The sequence below is a fragment of the Sinocyclocheilus rhinocerous genome, unplaced genomic scaffold (assembly GCF_001515625.1).
Source record: "Sinocyclocheilus rhinocerous isolate Xijiao unplaced genomic scaffold, SAMN03320098_v1.1 scaffold1182, whole genome shotgun sequence".
NCBI lineage: Eukaryota > Metazoa > Chordata > Actinopteri > Cypriniformes > Cyprinidae > Sinocyclocheilus > Sinocyclocheilus rhinocerous.
Genome location: NW_015624203.1, coordinates 469,592 through 490,535, shown reverse-complemented (window position 1 = coordinate 490,535; position 20,944 = coordinate 469,592). Strand labels below are relative to the sequence as shown.

The 20,944-nt window shown below is 34.4% G+C and overlaps 1 protein-coding gene across 2 annotated transcripts in view; it reads right to left on the bottom strand.

Moving 5' to 3' along the window:
* Positions 1 to 1,653: 1,653 nt before the first annotated feature.
* The window catches only part of LOC107738905 (protein WWC3-like), a 59,577-nt gene continuing 40,286 nt past the window's right edge, over positions 1,654 to 20,944 (bottom strand). Inside the window, exons 6-23 of one of the 2 annotated variants that reach the window (XM_016550828.1) lie at positions 16,183 to 16,312; positions 14,935 to 15,066; positions 14,714 to 14,787; positions 12,497 to 12,745; positions 11,631 to 11,720; positions 10,162 to 10,712; positions 9,710 to 9,830; positions 8,662 to 8,739; positions 8,459 to 8,545; positions 8,128 to 8,323; positions 7,749 to 7,922; positions 6,748 to 6,848; positions 6,482 to 6,629; positions 5,532 to 5,696; positions 4,099 to 4,191; positions 3,766 to 4,002; positions 2,382 to 2,509; positions 1,654 to 2,289 (exon numbers count right to left, since the gene is read on the bottom strand). In XM_016550828.1, the coding sequence (XP_016406314.1) occupies positions 2,223 to 2,289; positions 2,382 to 2,509; positions 3,766 to 4,002; positions 4,099 to 4,191; positions 5,532 to 5,696; positions 6,482 to 6,629; positions 6,748 to 6,848; positions 7,749 to 7,922; positions 8,128 to 8,323; positions 8,459 to 8,545; positions 8,662 to 8,739; positions 9,710 to 9,830; positions 10,162 to 10,712; positions 11,631 to 11,720; positions 12,497 to 12,745; positions 14,714 to 14,787; positions 14,935 to 15,066; positions 16,183 to 16,312 (2,821 nt within the window). In that variant the 3' untranslated portion in view covers positions 1,654 to 2,222. Of the gene's footprint in view, positions 2,290 to 2,381; positions 2,510 to 3,765; positions 4,003 to 4,098; positions 4,192 to 5,531; positions 5,697 to 6,481; positions 6,630 to 6,747; positions 6,849 to 7,748; positions 7,923 to 8,127; positions 8,324 to 8,458; positions 8,546 to 8,661; positions 8,743 to 9,709; positions 9,831 to 10,161; positions 10,713 to 11,630; positions 11,721 to 12,496; positions 12,746 to 14,713; positions 14,788 to 14,934; positions 15,067 to 16,182; positions 16,313 to 20,944 lie in introns of both variants that reach the window. The other variant, XM_016550818.1, reaches the window with a different exon arrangement.

Genomic DNA, 20,944 nt, shown 5'->3' with positions numbered 1-20,944 from the left:
TCCACTGACAGGGAAGATGGAGCACGGGACTAATTAAATGCAGTACACACTGAACATATGGATAAGCTAACAAGGGACATTGATAAGGTCTGTTTACATACCAGGCTTCCTAAAATCACTCTGATTTCCTAACACAGTGGAATGCGAGGAGAATGATTGATGGAAAACAAAATACTCCCTCAACAGCTGCTTTACCCATTAAGAACACTAGATAGTAAGAGCCTTGAGTGGTTGAAAAGCTACGATTGTCCAGATATTAATTTCACCTTAGAATGAAAATAATGTCATGATTTACTCATCATTGTGTACATTACCATTTTTTAATGCTTTTGAAAAAAAGTCTTATGCTCACCAAAGCTTCATTTATTTGCTCAGAAATACAGTACAAATAGAAATAATGTGAAATATTATTACAATTTTGATTTTAATATATTTAAAAATGTAATTTATTCCTGTGTTGGCAAAATTGAATTTAGGGCTCAAGAAACATTTTTATCAATATTGAAAACAACTGTGCTGCTTCATATTTTTGTAGATGATTTTCTAATAAGTATTTTAAATAATAATAAAAAAAAAATTATGGAACAAATCAAGCAAATATTAGTTCATCTTTGTAAAATGTCAACAAGCTATTAACAACCTAGTGTAATTTCTGATATTGAGCATCATCAACAGACTACAGATTTATTTATAAATGCATTTCAGTTGACTGCTGTTGTGAGAAGCACCAATGCAATTTGATAATCACCTCTAATTTGTGGTTTTAGTAAAAAAAAAAACATCAAAGCTCTCCATGGAAATTTCTTGAATGAGAGGTTTTATGCATACGCGTAGCTTTCAAGATCATTGATTACAACAGCAGTTTTGCTCTATTTTTAAACAAACAGCACAGTCTTCCTGCTTCTAGTGTTACGATTTCCACCTCATTAATGTTCCAGATCTGATGCATTTGAACTAAACCTGCTGTGCCTCTATTTAAAGCCAGGAAATGTGCTAGAGTGGACCGGAATATTTAGCTGAAGTTAATTTAATCACCCCATGTAATGGTTCATTAATAGTCCTGCTGTTAAATATTGCATAGTGGAAAAGAAACAACATAGCAAAGGATGATGAGTAATATGTATTTAAGGATTACTGTGTGCAATTTTGTAGTCTACAACATTGTTTTTTTCCTGAAACACCACCAAAACGCATCTAAACACAGAAGCAGGTTTGAGACGCCACCTTCTGGACAATTTAGATTAAAAATATCTGGAGGAGTAGAAGCCTTTAAAGACCTAAAGATCATATTATAAACCCGACATCAGTACACTAAATGAATAAACCAAACCAACAATCATATTGATCTTGAAAGATCATTTCGCAAAATCAGCTGCACTTTCACGGTTTAATGCTTTTATCCTCATAAGAGAGGTAAACACTGCAGATGTTTTTACAGACAGCATACAAAATTATATTTGTCTGTATATTAAAAAGTACAAGTAATAATATTAATAATTTTAATAGAATAACAGCACAAGGGACAATGACAACTGCAACAAAAGTGGATCAAAAAAAGTGACATTTTAAGTAAATAACTTTAAAGAATAACAGGTAACAGAAACAAAATCAGCCAAAATTTCCATTCTACTGCACGTCAAAAAAAAAAAAAACACTTACAGTAAGTGCTATTTGTTTTAAGCTTTATAAAATACATTAAAAAGCAGGGAGCATTTTTATTTCCTTCAAGGAAAAGTACTATAAAATAAGTTACAGTACAGTGAATGTGTCTAAACTGACTTTGTTCCCGTCTTCCAGCCTTAAGTAAGCGCAGACATCGAAATATCACAAGTACATCGTACAGGAGTAAAAAGATGCTTTGTTCTTTTATAAAACAGTTATTTCCTCTAAAGAAGCAGGAAAAATTGCCAAGATGTCAATAATTACATAAAATATAAGTGTACGTGTTCATTAGTACTATCACACGTACGCACACAAACACACACACAAACACACACACACACACACACACATATACACACACACACACACTCACAATCACGCACAACCACACACACGCTTGTTTTGTACAGCTTTCTGTTGTTCGAATGTTGCATATCAAATAATGTTTCATCTTTGTGCTGAAATAACTACATTTTTGTTCGAATTACTTCATGAGCATGAATACAAAAAAAACAAAACAGACAGATTCTTCATATTTGATAGTGTGGCCTAGGGGGCGCTCACACGTCGTCAGCTGGCAGAGGCGGGATGTTGAATCTTGGTCTAGTAAAGAAAGCCATCTTCTCTCTGCAGCAGGAAAGATTAATACATTTAGTATTATTCAGAATTGTCACAACAAGATCCCTACATGCTTTGTTGCCGAGTAAGAGATGACTCACTTGAACGTCTGCACAGGGAGGGGCTCTTTGTGGCTCTGGCCCCTCATTTGCAAAACCTCTTTTGAGGCCTTTCGTAACCTCCTCTCAGCAGCTTCCTCCTGCCTCTGCTCCTGTCTACTCTGCTTGGCCTGCGAGAGAGAAATGAGGGAAAAGAGAAAGAAATGATCAATTATAAATGTGATTTTAAATAGAATTTACAATTCACAGTGTCTTAGAATGGTTGCCTCTATTTATTCAGGTCAGTCATAGTTTTAAAAGCATGCGTTTAAGACTTTTTGCACATTTTCTCTTAGGAAGTCTGGTAAATTGGTGTTCCACCAACGTACTCTGATTTTCAAAACAAAAATGTGGAAAATTATCAAATGACAAAACAACAGATGCAACAGTTTAATTATATATGATTTATAATAAATTACACATAATAATTAATCATTAATATAAATAAATGGTAACAGATTACAATATGTACAATGTGAACATAAGGTAATTAAATATTAAATGAAACAATGTTAATTCTTATTGTTCATTATTAATTCATGTTCCTTCATAATATAACTAAGATTAAATTTATACAGCTTCATCTTAAAAATGTATACCATTCAAAATGTTGGGTCCAAAAAGCTTTACACTTTTTTTTTTTTATTAAAGAAATTAATACTTTTATTTAGCAAAGATGCCCTACATTGATCAAAATGACAGTGAAAACATTTATATAGTTACAAAAAAAATTATGTTCTTATGAAAAAAAAATGGTTTCCCAAAAAATTTAATAAAATAAATAAATAAAAATAAGCAGCACAACCGTTTTCATCTTAGAAAATTAAAGGTAATGTTTCTTCAGCAGCAAATCAGCATATTAAAATTACTTCTGAAACTAAATGATTGATTTGTCATCTGGAATAAATTATACAGAAAACAGTTATTTTAAATTGTAATATTTCACAATATTGCCATTTTACTGTATTTTTGATTTTGGAAATGCAGCCTTGGTGAGCATAAGAGACTTCAAACAAAAACATCTTACTGCCTCCAAACATTTAAATGGTAACATTTTGCAAGAGATTAAATTTGTTACCATTACATTTTAATCAAGCAATTAATTAACTAATGTTAATTTATAATAACACTATTGCCCATTGTTAATTTATATTAATTCATAAAAGTAATAACTAATGTTAAATGTATACAATTTGAAATGCTAAAAATGAACATGTAGAAATTAACCTAGATTAATAAATATTGTAAAAGTATTGTTCATTGTTCATAACGAATGAATATATGTTAGCCAAAGTGTTACCAAATTAATATACATGTAAAACTGTAAATATGTGAATTTGGAAAGTGTCAGAGTGAATGCAAAAAAAGACATCTATATGGGCAGTACCTGTCTCTGGGCCTCACGTAGCAGGTTTCGGAAATGCTCATCCCGCAGGGCCCAGTGAGGAAGGTCCGCGGGGCCACGGGGGCCCTGCATGGGCTCCTCCAACCGCACTTTGAGCTCCCGCAGTGCAGCCAGCTCTTCGCTCAGCTGCCTCTGTCGTGTACGGCAGGCCTGGAGGTCCAGCTCCAGGTCCAGAGAGGTACGTGTGGGCTGCTCAGCCAGAGAGGAGCGGTGAGACTGCTGCGTTCACGTAAAAAGGACATATAAATACACTTCCAGAGCAAAAGATGAATAATAAAAATGCGTGTAAAACAGCAACATTGTCATCATTCCAACCTGTTTATATCGCAGGGTTCGTCTCTCTAGAGTGTTTCTGATAAAGGGGGATTTCTTTGGTAGAGTAGAGCTATCACTGTCACTTCTATACAACTGTGAAGGAGGGAAAACATCATGTAAAGCTGTTTTTTTTATTGATGCAAGGTCATTTATCATTATCATTTCTTTTGTTCTAATCGTATAATTTGGTTTGAGTCCAATAATTTTTTATTTAACTGTTTAACTTTAATCTACTTGATTAAGTGTTGCGTTCAGAACCCTATCACACTTACGATGTTCCAGGGCAAAAAGGACCCGGCCTCAAAAAATTGCTTATAAATCACTCATTATGCTATATTATCACCAAATATTGGATTCAATCTTTTTGTCAACTTCTTTTCTTTCATTTAGGACTGGTTTTGTATTTATATTTGCATCTGATTAATCGTAGGCCTCATTTTTCTGAGAGTAGGCACCTCATTTTTTGAGTGAAAACAGCATTATTTATGAATAATTTTCACAATATTAAATAAAAACTGATGAAAATTTGCACTGTTTATTGCACTAGTGTACTTTAATGTTTAATCAGGGATTTTGCTTTTAAATGCTTTTATTTTGTACAAAATGGCACAAAGTCACACTTGTGGTGTTCCCGGTCAAAAATGACCCGGCCTCAAAAAATTGCTAATAAATCACTCATTATGCTTTATTATCACCAAATATTGGATTCAATCTTTTTGTCAACTTCTTTTCTTTCATTTAGGACTGGTTTTGTATTTATATTTGCTTCTGATTAATCGTAGGCCTCATTTATCTGAGAGTAGGCACCTCATTTTTTGAGTGAAAAAAGCATTATTTATGAATAATTTTCACAATATTAAATAAAAACTGAAGAAAATTTTCACTGTTTATCACAATAGTGTGCTTTAATGCTTAATCAGGGAGTTTGTTTTGAAAGGCTTTTATTTTGTTCAAAATGGCACAAAGTCACACCTGTGGTGTTCCCAGGCAAAAAATTTTTGCCCTGGAACATCACAAGTGTAACAAGGTGAAAAATCTCCCCCAGAAAAGTATGAAAATTATCAAAATTTTTTTTAGAAGTAGTTATACCCTTTATGAACAAAGTCACAAAATTTCAGTCCAATGCGATAACATTAACTAGTATTTTTGGGAAAAATAAAATTTTTTCAGAGCAAAAAGGACCCGAATGCCACATGAGGGTTAATGAATATATTAAATTAAGCCACAAAATGTTTTACATGTTATGACAATGTAATAATATATGCTACAGGGTTATTTAATATGCAGAACATTTTGTGGCTTAATTTCATTATTGTGACTATTATATTATGATCACGGAAAACATCACATTACTGTGATATAAAATGACTCATACTGTGTTTGAAGATTTTGGTCACTAATCCACAGTGTGTGAAGTGTGTGTTTCTACATACCCTACAGACATACTGACTGCGCGCTCCAGGTGAAAACGTCTGAGATCGGACTATTGTGCTGCTGCGCATGAACGGTGAGCTGTGACCCCAGCGGCCTGTCCTTTCCTTCGGCCGCATTCTCATTGGCTCTGGAAGCACACCTTCTGTGTTGGTCGCCTTGTCCACCTATGGTGGGAAAAACAAAAACAATAATAATAAAATTAATTTGTTTAATGATCCATTTTATAGTTCATTGCTCTTCTGCAAAGCCAAGTATTTTATTTAACGCTATTGGCTGTTTTAAAAAGGGGCTGCTTGATATGTCCCGCCCTGTCTTCCTGTTTCAGTTAAAATGACGTCAACACATAAGAGTAACGCTGCGTGTTTCTAAGCATTTCAGGGGACCTTTAAGAAATTGCTGTTTTGAATTCATCAAAAAAAAAAAAAAGTCAAATGTAGTCAGCATTGATGATAATAATAAGAAATTCTTGAGCATAAAAAAAAAAATCACCAAATATTAGAATGATTTCTGAAGGATCATGTGACACTGAAGAATGGAGTAATGCCATCACAGGAATATATCATATATTAAAATATAATAGGTATTTTAATTTGTAATAATATTTCACAATATTACCATTTTATTTTTGATCAAACACTTTTCAAAATTATTACAAAAATCTTACTAACCCCAAACTTTTGACCAGCAGTGTAAGTCTCAAAAAGAAAATCTCGAAAAAAAAAGTTTTAGTTTTTTTTTGTTTGATGCTGTGGATTACAACAAAGTATTATTTGAACGTCCTGAGTGTGTAAACGAAACATTTTTAGTAATTATAATAGAACTTTAACAGACAAGCAAACCACAGTGTTTAAGAGCAGAAATGTGTAGCTTGTATTTAAAGAACTTCTTATCAATTCAATAAGAGGAGAATTCATACAGTTGCTTTGACTTCTGTAACACTTCACAATACCTTTACTATTGGATTTGTCTCTGCAGGCTGGAGACAGCGTCTCGCAGAGTTCAGGCAGATACCTTCACCGCAAAGACTCTCAGGACAGGGAATGACAAACGCTGTACTGTTACTGCAGCCGCTGTCCACTGACTCAGCCTGCCAACTCCTAAATCACACACAGCAGTTAGAACACACAAACTCTGGAACATCATCTGATATAAGTGCTCTTACAGCCATAAGCTCAAAGGTTTATTGGTTTATAGAAAGACAATGAGTGTGTGGACCTCTCAGAAACTGCTTCTCCTTGCTCTTCCTTCCTTTCCAGCTCATCTTCACTCCTCTGTAACTCTTTCTTCATCTCCTCCAAATGAGCCACCACGGACACCTATTCGAAAGTAGGCAGAGAAAAAATATTTTTTATGTTATGTTTGATTTTGTTGTTGTTATTTTTAACCAAATATGCAGAGACAACAAAACCAGTCGTTTTGTAGGTTGATTTCTCTTGTAAAGCGTAAAAACTGCTTTAAACATTGTTCTGTTTGTTCACAAAATCTTTATAAACATTGGCATAAAATATTTTTGCATTAAACAGCCATGTCATCTTCTAAGAACAAAAAAAAGGAAAATATAATTTTCCCCATTCAATCTAATAATAATAACAATAAATAATAATAATTTATTATTAACAGTAATATATATATATATTATTTTATTATCATTAGAATTATACAAATTTAATGAATGAAGACTAAATATTACTATTGCAATAACACTACTGAACTAATATTAAAAAGTATATTATTATTATTATTAAATAATTTTTAAAAACAGTAAATTACAATATTATTGTTTATGGTTGTCTTAATTTCTTTGCTTTAAGACGATAGAGCTTTTCTTGTCAGAAAACTCCTGGAAGACTTTAGTCACAACGAAATCAAAATTGGCAATTCTTATTTTTTCGAGGAATATAGCAGTGTTTATTATAAATTATTTATCTGTGCTAATGATTATTATTATAATTTTTTTAATTCCTGTTTTTTTTTTTCTCAACACAAACTATTCTCATCACAAATTTGAGAAGATGGTTGGTGTATTATTGCATTTTGTGTAGGGCAGCAAATTGAGGCCATGACTGAACTAAAACATGGGAACAAATTCTCTGCATGCCATATGCACAGTTTCATACGAACAATTTAATTTAAGAGAGAGATCTTCAGTGGATCTTCAGTAATCTCTGATAATGCTTTAGCCAGATGAAGAAAAGTCTCCAGTGCTGTCAGCTCACCTCCAGCTTGCCTCGCCCTTCGCTCTTCTCCTCTTCATCCATGATGCGGTTGGGTTGACTGTGGCATCTGTGCTCAGGCCTGTGGTTCTCTGTGTTGTGGATATGCACTTTAAGCCACTGGAAGAGCATTTCAGTACTGCCTGCACAGTCTGTCAGCGAGACGTGAGCAGAGCCCTGAGCCACAAACAGATACGGGTCAGTTTAGCATCTCATAACCATATAAACACTAAAGCTAAGGCAGAAAACACATTTCAACAACTTTAAATGCTATTTTTGTACATGCTGTGGGGTCCAAAACAACTTCTAATTTGCATACAAAACGTTTTATTGCTAATTATATTATCTGCATAAAAATTAATTGAGTGAATTTTAGTCTAACCAGTAGCTCCTCCTGGACGAGGGGTCCTACAGCGCAGAGGTTTAACTGTAATGCATGGGCCCCGGGGCCTCCAGCACTCAGGGGGATCCGGAAGCCCTCATTAAAGCTGAGAAGAGATTGAGGCTCCTGGGCCTTACAGCAGTAATATATGCAGGGCCGACTGGAGTCCACCGGGAGAACATGAACCTTCACAAATCTGAGAGAGACAAACAAGGAGAAAACGCTACTTGTGAACGTCAATGTGTATGTGTGCATAAATTGTTTCTGCAGAGGATATCACTGCAGTAGAGAAGGATGAGTGTATTCGTGGAAAGTTGATGGGACTACTTACACTTTGCATCCATCTCTAACAGTGGCCTTGCTTAAATTTCTCATCTGAAGGACATGCAGCAGCAAAAACATGCCATTCGAATCATATCTGTAAGAGAATAGCCCAGAGCAGATGAACGAGCAAATTAATGGTTATTAGTGATTTGGTACATTATGATGTGGGAATGAGAGGCAGGTATGAGTATGAGCGTGTGTGGTGCTTACAGAAGACCAATCTGAATCTGAACTGGATCTGAGGCTGGGACATCTTGAGTAAAACTGACTTCTTCTGATTCCTCTGTCCTACTGGAAAAAGACATTTAGACATTTATGAATAATTATAGCACCAAAACAACTAAATTTAACTGCATTAAAGTATATATACAATACCGGTCAATTACATTACCATTCAATTATGTTCAAGTACATTTCTTATCTTTTTCTCTTTCTCTCTTATTCTCTTTTTGAAAGAGTGTCTTATGCACACCAAGGCTGCATTCATTTGATCAAAAATACAGTAAAAACTGTAATATTGTAAAATATTATTACAATTTAAAATAAATGCTTTCTATTTGAATTTATTTTAAAATATAATTTATTCTTGTGGTGGCAAAGCTGAATTTTCAGGAGTCATTACTCCAGTCTTCAGTGTCACATGATCCTTCAGAAATCAGTTTGTGCTACTTTGTATTTTTGTGGATACTGTGATACATTTTTTTCCAGAATTTTTTGATGAACAAAGTTGAAAAGAACAGAATTTAATTAAAATTGAAATATTTAGTAACAGTGTAAAAGTCTTTATTTTCAATTTTAAACAATATATCCTTGCTAAATATAAGTATTAATTCTTTCAAAAAAATCTTACTGACCTCAATCTTTTGAAGAATAGTCTGTAGATACTATTTATATCTTCACAATAGTGTGAAGATATAAAAATAATGCATGATATTTAACACATTCTAAAGTAGGTACAGGCCAATGGGATGATTATTAAAATATTTTTTATTAAAATATTAACAATATTGTTAATTGGACATTATTGGACATTTAAAAATGTCCAATAATTGAGGGATTATGGAGATACAGTGAGATACAGTGAGTATTATTATACAATGACAACTTTAATAGTATTTTTTCTTTTATAATATATACTTTCCTTTATAGTTTTGGAACAACATGAGGGTGAGTGAACGGAAGACAGAATTTATTTTTTATTTTTTTTGGTGAACTATCAGTTTAAAGTGTTTATCTTTATTGCAGAATCTTCTCTCACCTTCTGCTCCAGGCTTCAAACACCCCACTGTCTGTTGCCAAAATGTCTTCATTTACTCCTGCAGACACTCGTCTTGCTCTTCTGCTGGTCCTACTTGCACTTTTACAGCGCAGGGTCACTCCTATACATAGTCACACACACACACACACACACACACACACACAAAAACAGGAAATTCAAATTTTTTTATTAGAACAGTGTGATTAAATGTTTAAAGCTGTTTTTTTTTTTTTTTTTTACATTTATTCAATTTGACATTATTATTTCCAAAAATTTGATATTTTTAAACTTTTATTTCTAAACATTTTAAATGAACAATAATTACATCTTTTATTCGGTTTTCTATCCTTAGAAATGAACCTAATGGCTTAACATGTCAATTATGAAAAAATGAAATTAACTGCAATTAAATATTTTCAATGATCAGTCAGTTGCAATTTGCTATTCATCACCTGTGGAGCTGTGTGTTCCTTGGAGAACTCCATCTCTATGGCTCTTCCCCTCCAGGAGATGTGCAGTGGCTGGGATTCCCACTTCCCCTTCCCCAGGAAGAGTAGTATGCTGCTGAGATTGAGTCTGATTCCGTAGTCCTTCAGCCAGCAGACCCCTGCTGGCCACCTCCATGTACTCCTCTGTCATTTGGGCCAGAGGGCAGTCCTGGGGGGCTGAGTGGTAGGTGGTGTCCATGGGGGAGCTGGGAGGGGAGAGCGAGGAGAGCGAGGACCGAGAAGAGAGAGAGGTGAGAGACTGTGGTGTGTCGTGGGACCGTTTTGGGCCGAAGGCTGAACCGTCCCTGCTGTGGGTCTCCAAGGGGAGAAGGTAGCGGAAAGATGGGTCCAGAACATCAGAGCTGCCTTCTGTTCGTTCATACTGGGGCAGGCCGTAGATGTCGGTGAAGCTGATGGAGCTGAGAGAACCACGGCTGGATGCCAAAGAGCCACGACTGGAAGCTAAAGAGCCACGGCTACTGCTGGAGGACACCGTCAGATTACTGGCTGACAGGCTGCACACACAGACAGAGATGGTCATTTTGGGTTCGACGTGGTTAGACATCCTGTATTTGTCTTTGTGTTTTCATCTTTGCAGTATGGCTGTCAATTGATGATATATTCATATTCAAAAATATATATTATTTGATATGCTGGTTGCTAGTCCCAATAATCACACTGTATCAACATTTGCCGAGAAAAACGACAAATGATAATAAATAAAGCTTTAGAAAAGAGGCTTCAAAAGTCAAATGTCTATTTTTGTTGAACATAAGTATATTGGTGGCTTACAATCCAAAGCAATCCATCCTTTTTAAAATACCATTTTATAATTAATATAAATGTATATTAATTTAATATTATTAAACAACATATTAATAAAATAATAAATAGATCATATATGTATATACACGCACACGCACACACATACAAGAACTGTCAATGACATTAATTTACCACAAACTAGATTTTTTTTTTGACAAAGTTATATATATATATATATATTTTTTTTTTTTACTTTATATTGGTTGTATTTGAATGTATTGCTATATCAGCTTCATCTATTATTACATGGCAGATACAAATTAAAACATTCAACAACATCATATCATAAATACAATATAATAAAAACAAACCTTTTATTCTTTAAATTTGAAGTACACAAAAAGGCAAGATTAAGCACAATTCTATAAAGATTCTTTTAATGTACTTTTGATTAAAGTTGTAAACAGTTTAAATAAATAAATAAATAAGTCCTTTAAAGTTTGTCCTGATAAAATTACTTTATATTATTATATTATATTATATATTTCATTGATTATAAATTCAGTTAATTGTACTAAATAAGTGTGTCAAACAGACAGCCCTAGTTTTGATTTATGCTTTCTGAATCAAGTTTGTATGAGGGCGTTCAGGTCGTGTGTGTGATGTACCTCTTCAGCTGAGAGTGTAGATAGGTGGTGATACGGGTGGCTTCCTCGAGTTGCCTCATAAGTGCATTCCTCTTCTCCTGCTGTAATATCCTACACAACACACATTATGATACAGATTTACCACACTTAATAAATACAGTCAGTCGGATTTAACCAACCATTTGATGTCTGCTTGATCTCACAGAATCATAAGAGTGTAGATCACAAACGCAAGCCTGTTTGTTAATATGTTCAATTGTTCATGGTGCAAAAGTGGGAATGATTTAAGCGCATAGTCTGCGGAAGAAGACTATAGTAGTATAAGATTTATGTAATTTAATTTTCACCATCATAAGAAAATGTAATTTTACCATTTTATGGCTCCTAATGTCACAAAAAGAAATGGATCAATATCCATAACATGACAGAAAAACATGCAGGTGGCACCTGGCAAAACAACCCCTATATGTCTCAGCTGAGGTCTCAGATCTAAGACGCTCATAATGAGCAGATCAGAGCTGGAACAAGAACATCTGCTTTGCTCAGTGGGGAAATGAGGGCTCCCTTATTTACCTCTGCGGGCATCTACAAAACTTTTACTGAACTATTTTGTTTGCAAGATTTCCTGATAGCAAATACATAATTCTCCCACCATGTTTTGAGTGGAGGTATATTATGTTTACGGGACATGCTTTTCTTTATTGCCATGCTAGTGCAAATGTTCTTTTTTTCGTGTAGCCCTTCACAATCCCTCAGAATTCACAAACTGAGATACACTTGATCAGTTTTCTTTTAGAAGACTACACATGCTTAAACATCTACAAAATCTATCTAACAAGTCTACTCTATTCCACAGACATGACTGTGTATGAAGAAATAAAGCAGACCTCTGATTGGCTCCCTGGCTCTGGACACTCTGGGCTTTCTGCACCTCCTCCTCCAGCCTGCGTTTCTCCTCCTGCAGCTGAAGCAGCGTGTCTGGGGAGTGCTGCTGCTGGCTAAGTAGAGTGATCTCCTGGAGTAGGGCCTCCTTCTCCCGCAGCAGCTGCAGACAGTCCCAATCCCGATCGGCTTCTGCACGTCCAGACCAGCTCTCACTGTCCAACTGAGCCAACTGATGCTGAATACTGGACATCCTGAGAGACAAGGGGTCAATTTTAATGTCTGCAAGCAGATACATGCGAGAGCAGATCAAATAAAACACACGATGAGAGGATTGTGTTCACATAGGCTACACATGATTTGTATTAAATAAATTCAATACTAATCATACTAATGTTCAAAAGTTTGAGGTTAGTAAGATTTTTTATTGAAAAAACAAAAAACAATTGCATTCAACAAGGATGCATTAAATTTGATCATAAGTGACAGTAAAGACTTTTACATTGTTACAAAAATTACTTTTTTTCAATAAATGCTGCTCTTTTGAACTGAAACAGTATTAAAATAGTACAATTAAATATATAAAAAAACAATACTAAGCTCCACAACTGGTTTAAATAATAATAATAATAATAATAATAAATGTTTCTTGAGCAGCAAATCTGCATATTAGAATGATTTCTGAATGATCATGTGATACTGAAAACATTTTAAAATATATTAAAATAAAAACAGTCATTTTAAATGGTAATAGTTAAATTGTAACAATATTACTGTTTTTGTTGGATCTTTGAAAAAAAATATTTTAAAACTGAAAAGAAAAAATAGTAAAATAGATAAATTATCTTATAATGGTATATAGGAATAACGGCATGAACAGAATGTAATATTGTGAATATGTCTATGTGTGTGAGGGTGTAAAAGTGCTGGCAAAAACATTAAAGAACAGACAGAGACTGCAGCTTTATGTTTGACATGAGAAATTGTGTTTCTGCACTTTTTGAGTTCAGATATTGTGACTCAGTCAGACAGCATGCAAGTTTCCACAGCTTTGTCCTCTCTCAACTCACTCTCTTTTCCCCGCTCACTTTCTCTCTCTGATGTCATACCTGGCACTTTACGGCCAGCTCTGTTGCCATGGAAACATGCATCTTGTAAAAAGGTTTGCATGGATGGAGCCACTGTTACAACACAGAGGCCAAAAGCTACAGCATCAGTTCCTCCTCAAATATATAGAAGATTCCAAGTGCAATGTATGCCACATCAATCCACCACTCTACTTTAATACAAACCACTAAAATCTACAGTGAAGTAGTAGCAACATTATTACACGGCAAATCCAGACAGGGTTTCCCTTAAAAGCAGCGGACAAGGCACATGACTATACTTTCAGGAATCACAGCCAGCCTGAATAGAAGTTCCTTGGTCAACTACTTTGGCTTCTTCAAATCACATGATCGAAATCAGGTGATATTGGGAGGTGAGATACTATTTTCAGTGATCTGAATTATTTTTTACACAGTAGATGAAAAATGGGTGGAAATTCATATAATAACATCAGGTTCTATGCATCTTTATTAACCAGAATATCATATAGATACTGGCCAGTATCTGACCACCTAGCATCTGCCCAGAACACCCCTTAACAATGCCACATGACAACAACAACCTCTGACAATATGTCAGCAAATGCATAAAAATGCTACAGTGACCACCAACTTTTTTGGCAGCCCAGGTTCAGGAAAAAAAGATTCTCATTCATTTTTTCCTTTGGTATTTAAAGAAATTCCTCAAAATGTTCTAAGCCATAAACCAAAACAACCAGCTCCAAGATGAATCACAACATTATAAATTTGAAGCAAAAAATATTTTAAAATTGAAGAAAACAGTTTAAGACAGTGTCCTTAACATTATGATAGATTTCACATTCCATGATGCACTGCAAATTTTATAATCAAATCAAAAACTTTTTTTTTTAAATGCTGCTGAAACCACAGTGAATTTTGAATTCTGTACATACTGTATATACATGCACATACTAACTTTTAACAACCTGAAAGCTCATGGTAGGTCTGTTTTAAAAAGTTTATGTTATTCATAAAAATCCTTTCCCTGCAGAAAAAACAAATGGGATTTTACCTCCAGCACCAGACTGTTATGCAGTATGCTATATGTCTGTTGTTCATAATAGTTATGCAGTGCGTATTTGCAAATCCACATACTTTTTCTTAGCCTCTTCATACTGCCAACTGAGTTTGACTCTGTCTGCAAGCAGTGATGACTCCTGGGTGCCAAACTGTAAGAGAGAAAATACCATTATTAATTATTGAGCATGATGATTGTAAATGTATCTCTGTGATGACACAAAATTATAATGTCAAATATAAAATAACTGAAACTTCAGTTGTAAAACAATGACAACAACAACAAAATCCTGACAAACCTCTCCCATCAGATCAGTCTGGCAGCCAGTGTCTGTGTATTGTTGCACACTACAGGAGTCACCGAGGGTTTCTGCACTGTTGGCCACCTCATTAATGGAGTCACAGAAGTTCAGCGTCAGCTTGGCCAGGCTCTGTGCACAACAAAATTATAACAAATTAAAGAGATATTCATAACAGAAGTTCTCAGTGATCACTTGTGAACACAAGATGGCAGCACCTCTTAAAATAAAAGATATTTGAGAGGGAGCTGAAGGTGTTAACATATTATGGAACATATCAATATCTATTCAGCGATTATTCATGCACTCAGTACACAGAGACAACTAAACTAAAACCATACTAACTAAAGACTAAAACCATAAGAAAAATTTTGCTACCTGAAATAAACTAAATTTTAACTGAAATAAAATGAAATAAGAAACTTAAACTTTTTTTTAATTTCAGTTACTTGCCAATGCAACATTTCTCATTTTCATTTAGTTTAACTTGATGCACTAAAATAAACTAAATTTTAACTGAAATAAAATGAAATAAGAAACTTAAACTTTTTTTTTATTTCAGTTAGTTGCCAATGCAACATTTCTCATTTTCATTTAGTTTAACTTGATGCACTAAAATAAACTAAAACATAAAGAAAAATAATAAAAACAATATAGAAATTAAAAAAATAATAATGTGACAAAAAATTAAAATCCAAAATTAATAAAACTTTTAAATTATAAATTGAAAATATAACAATAAAAACTAACATAAACAGCAATAAAAACTACAACAGAATCTCAGTGATATTAAAATAACACTGACATGAATTTCTGCCTGCAATACATTTTACTTCTGTAACAACAATTCCGAGTGAATCATTATTTTCAACGAGGAATAAAAAAAATGGAAAACAGAACTTTTATACATTAGGAATTCTGAACTGCATTCTGAAAAGTGGGTATTACACACCAGAAAAGAGCTGAACTGAATAAGAGTTTGCCAAAACAATACTGTGATGATGTAGTTCATCAATTATTAACATTGTAAATCTATTTTTTTGTATTTAAATATATATTTTTTATTTATATAAATTTATAACACTACATTTTGTGTTAACTTACCTTGCCATTAAATTATAAAAAAATATATTTTTTAAAAGTATAAAAATATAAGAATACATACATACTGTATATACAGTATATATATAAACATTTTTCCAATTCAAGGAAAAATCTATGAAGGTGATGAATTTGGGTCTGTCTAACCTGGATGAGGTCCTGCCTCTCTTTCTCGCCGGTGCTGATGGTCTTTTTAATGCTGCGCAGCTCGCTGAAGATGGCCTGTGCTTCATCTAGTTTGTAACTGGTCTGACTGCTGGACATCTTCCGGTCAATTCTGGTCAAGACAACACACAAGAAAAAACCATCAGCCATGTTGTTTATGCAACGCGTAAAAAGACAGTACAAGTCATTATAATCCGTAATTATGTCCCCACTGGATGCAAAAAATGCCTAGTTTATAATGGGTTTTATTGGTTTTGTCTCGTCGCTCCGGGACACGGCATCACAGTATGGTGAGGGGCGTAACATTTCCGTCACACGCTTGAGATATTCGGCCAATCACAATGCACTGGATAGCTGGCCAATCAGAGCACACCTCGCTTTTCAGACCGATGAGCTTTGTAAAAATCGACACGTTTCAGAAAGGCGGGGCATAGAGTAGAAACAATAATGTACAGTATGTGGAAAATAATGTGTTTTTTGAACCTTAAACCACACAAACACATTTCATTACACCAAATACACAAAATAATGTTCTTTTTAGCAACATCATATGACCCCTTTAAAGAGAGAGGAAAAAAATCTGACTATTGCTTTTGAAGAGAAACTGTGAGAGATGGCAGTGGTAAATGTGATCTTAGATTTATTAAAACTTGCCTTGTGTCTAATAGACTGGTTAACCATTCATCCATGTTGGAATAATATTGTTTTAACTTAAACCAGCTTCTAGTCTCAAAGGCATAATAATTAGGCAAGTGAAACTGGAGTGCACCACACTAAAACCCTCCCATCGGGGAATGTCTGCCTTCTAAAGCACCAAAGCACTGTGGGATATATATCCTCCGGAGTGTAATGCCTGAAATGTTGGGCATGGAAACAGGATGCCATTCTAGAAACCGAAACAACCAGCTAAACTAGCTACAAAAAAAGTTATAAAAATGCCTTTCAATGCCTCATTGTACATCAATTTGCACAGGAAAGCATTATGAAATATTTTGCCTCTCAATATACTATCGAACAGTAAAAACGATAACATCTATAGCTTTCATACAGATGATAATGGACATGAAATTATAATAAATGAAATATATGATATTGAAAGTGTTGAAATTGATGGTTATATTCATGGGAGGGCGAGAGAGACTGCGTAAAGCATGTCTTTTACATCAGCGTGTCTCTGGCGTAGAGCCTGAGCATCCTCTTCCTGAGGTGGAGTCTCCTTTTCCAGACACACACACAAAGTTTTTTGTGGGTTTAGGTAAAATTCCCCACACACATTCCTGGATCATAAATTCATGAAAAATACTACACAAACATTACAGAACAGCCAGCAAACAGCTCCACTGGTTATTTAAACACAGCACCCTAAATACTATTTTGTTCTATTTTAGCATTGAAAACAGTATGAGAACAATACATTTAGTCAGACACGAAGCAGGTAATTAATTTTGATTTTTTTGGAGTTTGGTATCTGGTAATTGTTTGGTTTGCTGCTCCACTGAACTGAATAATAGTGAAATTAGGGCAGAAATTAGCCCTGAATGCACTAGCTAGCTATACTAACTATAAAGACCACTTTGTCTAAATGAAGAACTCTGGCTAAATATTACTGGAGTGCTAGCAAAACAGCTATTGATAATTCTCACACTTTGGGTAGGGTTTGTTTAAAAAAAGTGTCAACCCAAATTAACTTCAGAAATTAATTTTGCCTAAATGTTAAACATATGACGCCATTCACACTTTGTTTTGTAGCCATTCATTATTCACACAAATATCCGCAATAACTTTATACTATTAAATAAAAATTGGGCTCCTACTGAGCTACAATTATAAGATGTATCAATTTATCAATGTATCTCACCATTGAAAATGTAACCAACTGCTGTGATGTATTTTCTAATATCTGCATGTAGGATTTGTAATATTTTGGTATTTGGTATATAAAAAACATAAAGCTCTTAACCAAAGCATAAAAACAAAACTTACCTAAAACTTTAAAACTATTTTTTCCTGCCTTGAAAGCAATGGTATTTCCATCTTTTCTACTTTTTATTTGCTTTAACGGAAGATACAACTGCCTTGAAACTGAAAGAGAATGCCTGTTTGGGCTGATTTGTGTCTGTTTGTGCCACAATCACTCACCGGTGACGATTACTACAAACACTGACCCAATTCAGATGCACTTGGACAGTTTTCACAGCAACTCTTTGGTTGCTCCTTATGAAAGCTATACACTACCATTGAAAAGTTTGGGGTTGGGAATTTTTTTTAAAAGAAGTCTATTACACTCTTAGGTTGCATTTATTTGCTCAAAAATACAGTAAAACTAAAATATTGTACATTTTATTACAATTTAAAATAACTTTTGTAGTTTATTATATTTTAAAATGTAAATTCTTCCTGCGATGGCAAAGCTGAAGTTTTCAATGTGGCACAATCCTTTAGAAATCATTCTAATATGCTAATGTGGTGCTCAAGAAACATTTGTCATTATTATCAATGTTGAAAACAGTTGTGCTGCTTAATATTTTTGTGATTCTTTGATGAATAGAAAGTTCAAAAGTACAGCATTTAAAGGGATAGTTCACCCAAAAATGAAAATTTGATGTTTTTCTGCTTACCCCCAGGGCATCCAAGATGTAGGTGACTTTGTTTCTTCAGTAGAACACAAATTATGATTTTTAACTCCAACCGTTGCAGTCTATCAGTCGTATAATGCATGGCTATGGTAACAAAATCTATGAGAGTAAAAAAAAACATGCACAGACAAATCCAAATTAAACCCTACGGCTCGTGACGACACATTGATGTCCTAAGACACGAAACGATCAGTTTGTGCGAGAAACCGAACAGTATTTATATCATATTTTACCTCTAATACACCACTATGTCCAACTGCCTTGAGCGCGCGCACGGCATCCGGTGCGTGAGGTGTGTACGCGCTCTGGCGTAGTTTACGCAAGCGCCGGAAGTGTTCTCTCGCGCGTATACGTCACTCATTGTTTACACAGTGCACAGTCATTGTAGGTACGATGGCTAATCAAAATGGTACTTACTTGCGCTTATCCGGATTGTTCAAACCGACTTAAAACTAAAAGATTACGTTCTCATTCGGGAGTGGTGACTTTCCACTTATTTCCCAACTTCTGAGCCTGCTCGCCTGAAGTTATGCTTGATTGCTCTTTGGCTGGATATCAACACACCCATTAACGTAAACTACGCCAGAGCGCGTACACACCTCACGCACCGGATGCCGTGCGCTCGCTCAAGGCAGTTGGACATAGTGGTGTATTAGAGATAAAAAATGATATAAATACTGTTCGGTTTCTGGCACAAACCGATCGTTTCGTGTCTTAGGACATCAATGTGTCGTCACGAGCCGCAGGGCTTCATTTGGATTTGTCTGTGCATGTTTTTTTACTCTCATAGATTTTGTTACCATAGCCATGCATTATACGACTGATAGACTGCAACAGTTGGAGTTAAAAATCATCATTTGTGTTCTACTGAAGAAACAAAGTCACCTACATCTTGGATGCCCTGGGGGTAAGTAGATAAACATAACATTTTCATTTTTGGGTGAACTATCCCTTTAACTGAAACCAAAATCCTTTGTAACACTACTAATGTTTTTACTGTCACTTTTGATCAATTTAATGCAATTTAATGCATCCTTACTGAAAAAAAGTATATATAAAAACCAAGTAAGAACATGTTCTACTTTATGTAATTTCAAGTAAGTCTGTTGTTGCTGGCATATTGTGTTCATTAAAACTATAGACTCGATATAGAACAATAGAAAAGACTGATTCACTTTGTCATAACTGAAGTGTTGAAATACAGAGTGACATCATAAGCTGCGTCTCATTTGATGTGCACTTACTGAACCTGTCCAAGGAGCAAAGTTTGTGGACACTTGGAAAACTACCCAAACAGAGACACACACACACAAACAGAAACATGAATAAACAGGAAAAATAAGACAAAGCAGGAAAATAAACTAATGACAGGGTGGGGTCATGTATGATAAATCACGAAAAAGATTGAGGGCAGGAAGGAATAGTACAACTTTACAATACAATTTTATGCATGAAAAAAAAATGTGAGTGGTTGTCAGGGTGTTCCAAAGTCAAAAAATAAGAACACTATTGCATTCTTGTCACTTTTCACCTTCTAGTTGTAATCTACCAAACGAAAATCATAAATCTGATCACTTAAACAAGAAGTAGCACATCTCTCTGCAAAAAGTCTACTTGCAGGGCATATTGCATACTGAAATGAATTACTTTAATACTACCCGCTAACCCTAAGTATGGCCTGATAGTGATGCTTGCCATAAAAAACGCCACTAATTTCACCCAAATTTTTAAACTACACATGCTCTGTGTGTGCGGCAGAGTACAACTCAGTTTAACTTAAATAAGTATCGCTTTTTATTTCTCCTCTTTCCTACTACTTGTTTCACTTCTGTTTCAGTTTTTATAACCATTTCTTACTATGTGTAAGTAAGTTGTTGTTTTTTAGCATGTAAGTTTGGCAGTGTTATTTTTTAGGATTACTGACAAACTACTGTCGTTTGATTTGTATTTGTTATTTATTTTAAATTTAGTTAAATTACGTCTGAATTTATTATGCCTGTATAGGTCTTTTTATTAAGTTTTAGTTTTATTTAATTTGAGTTATTTTAATACTTCAACAAACTAAATGGAAATGAAATAATATATATATTGAATTTATAAATGTGTAT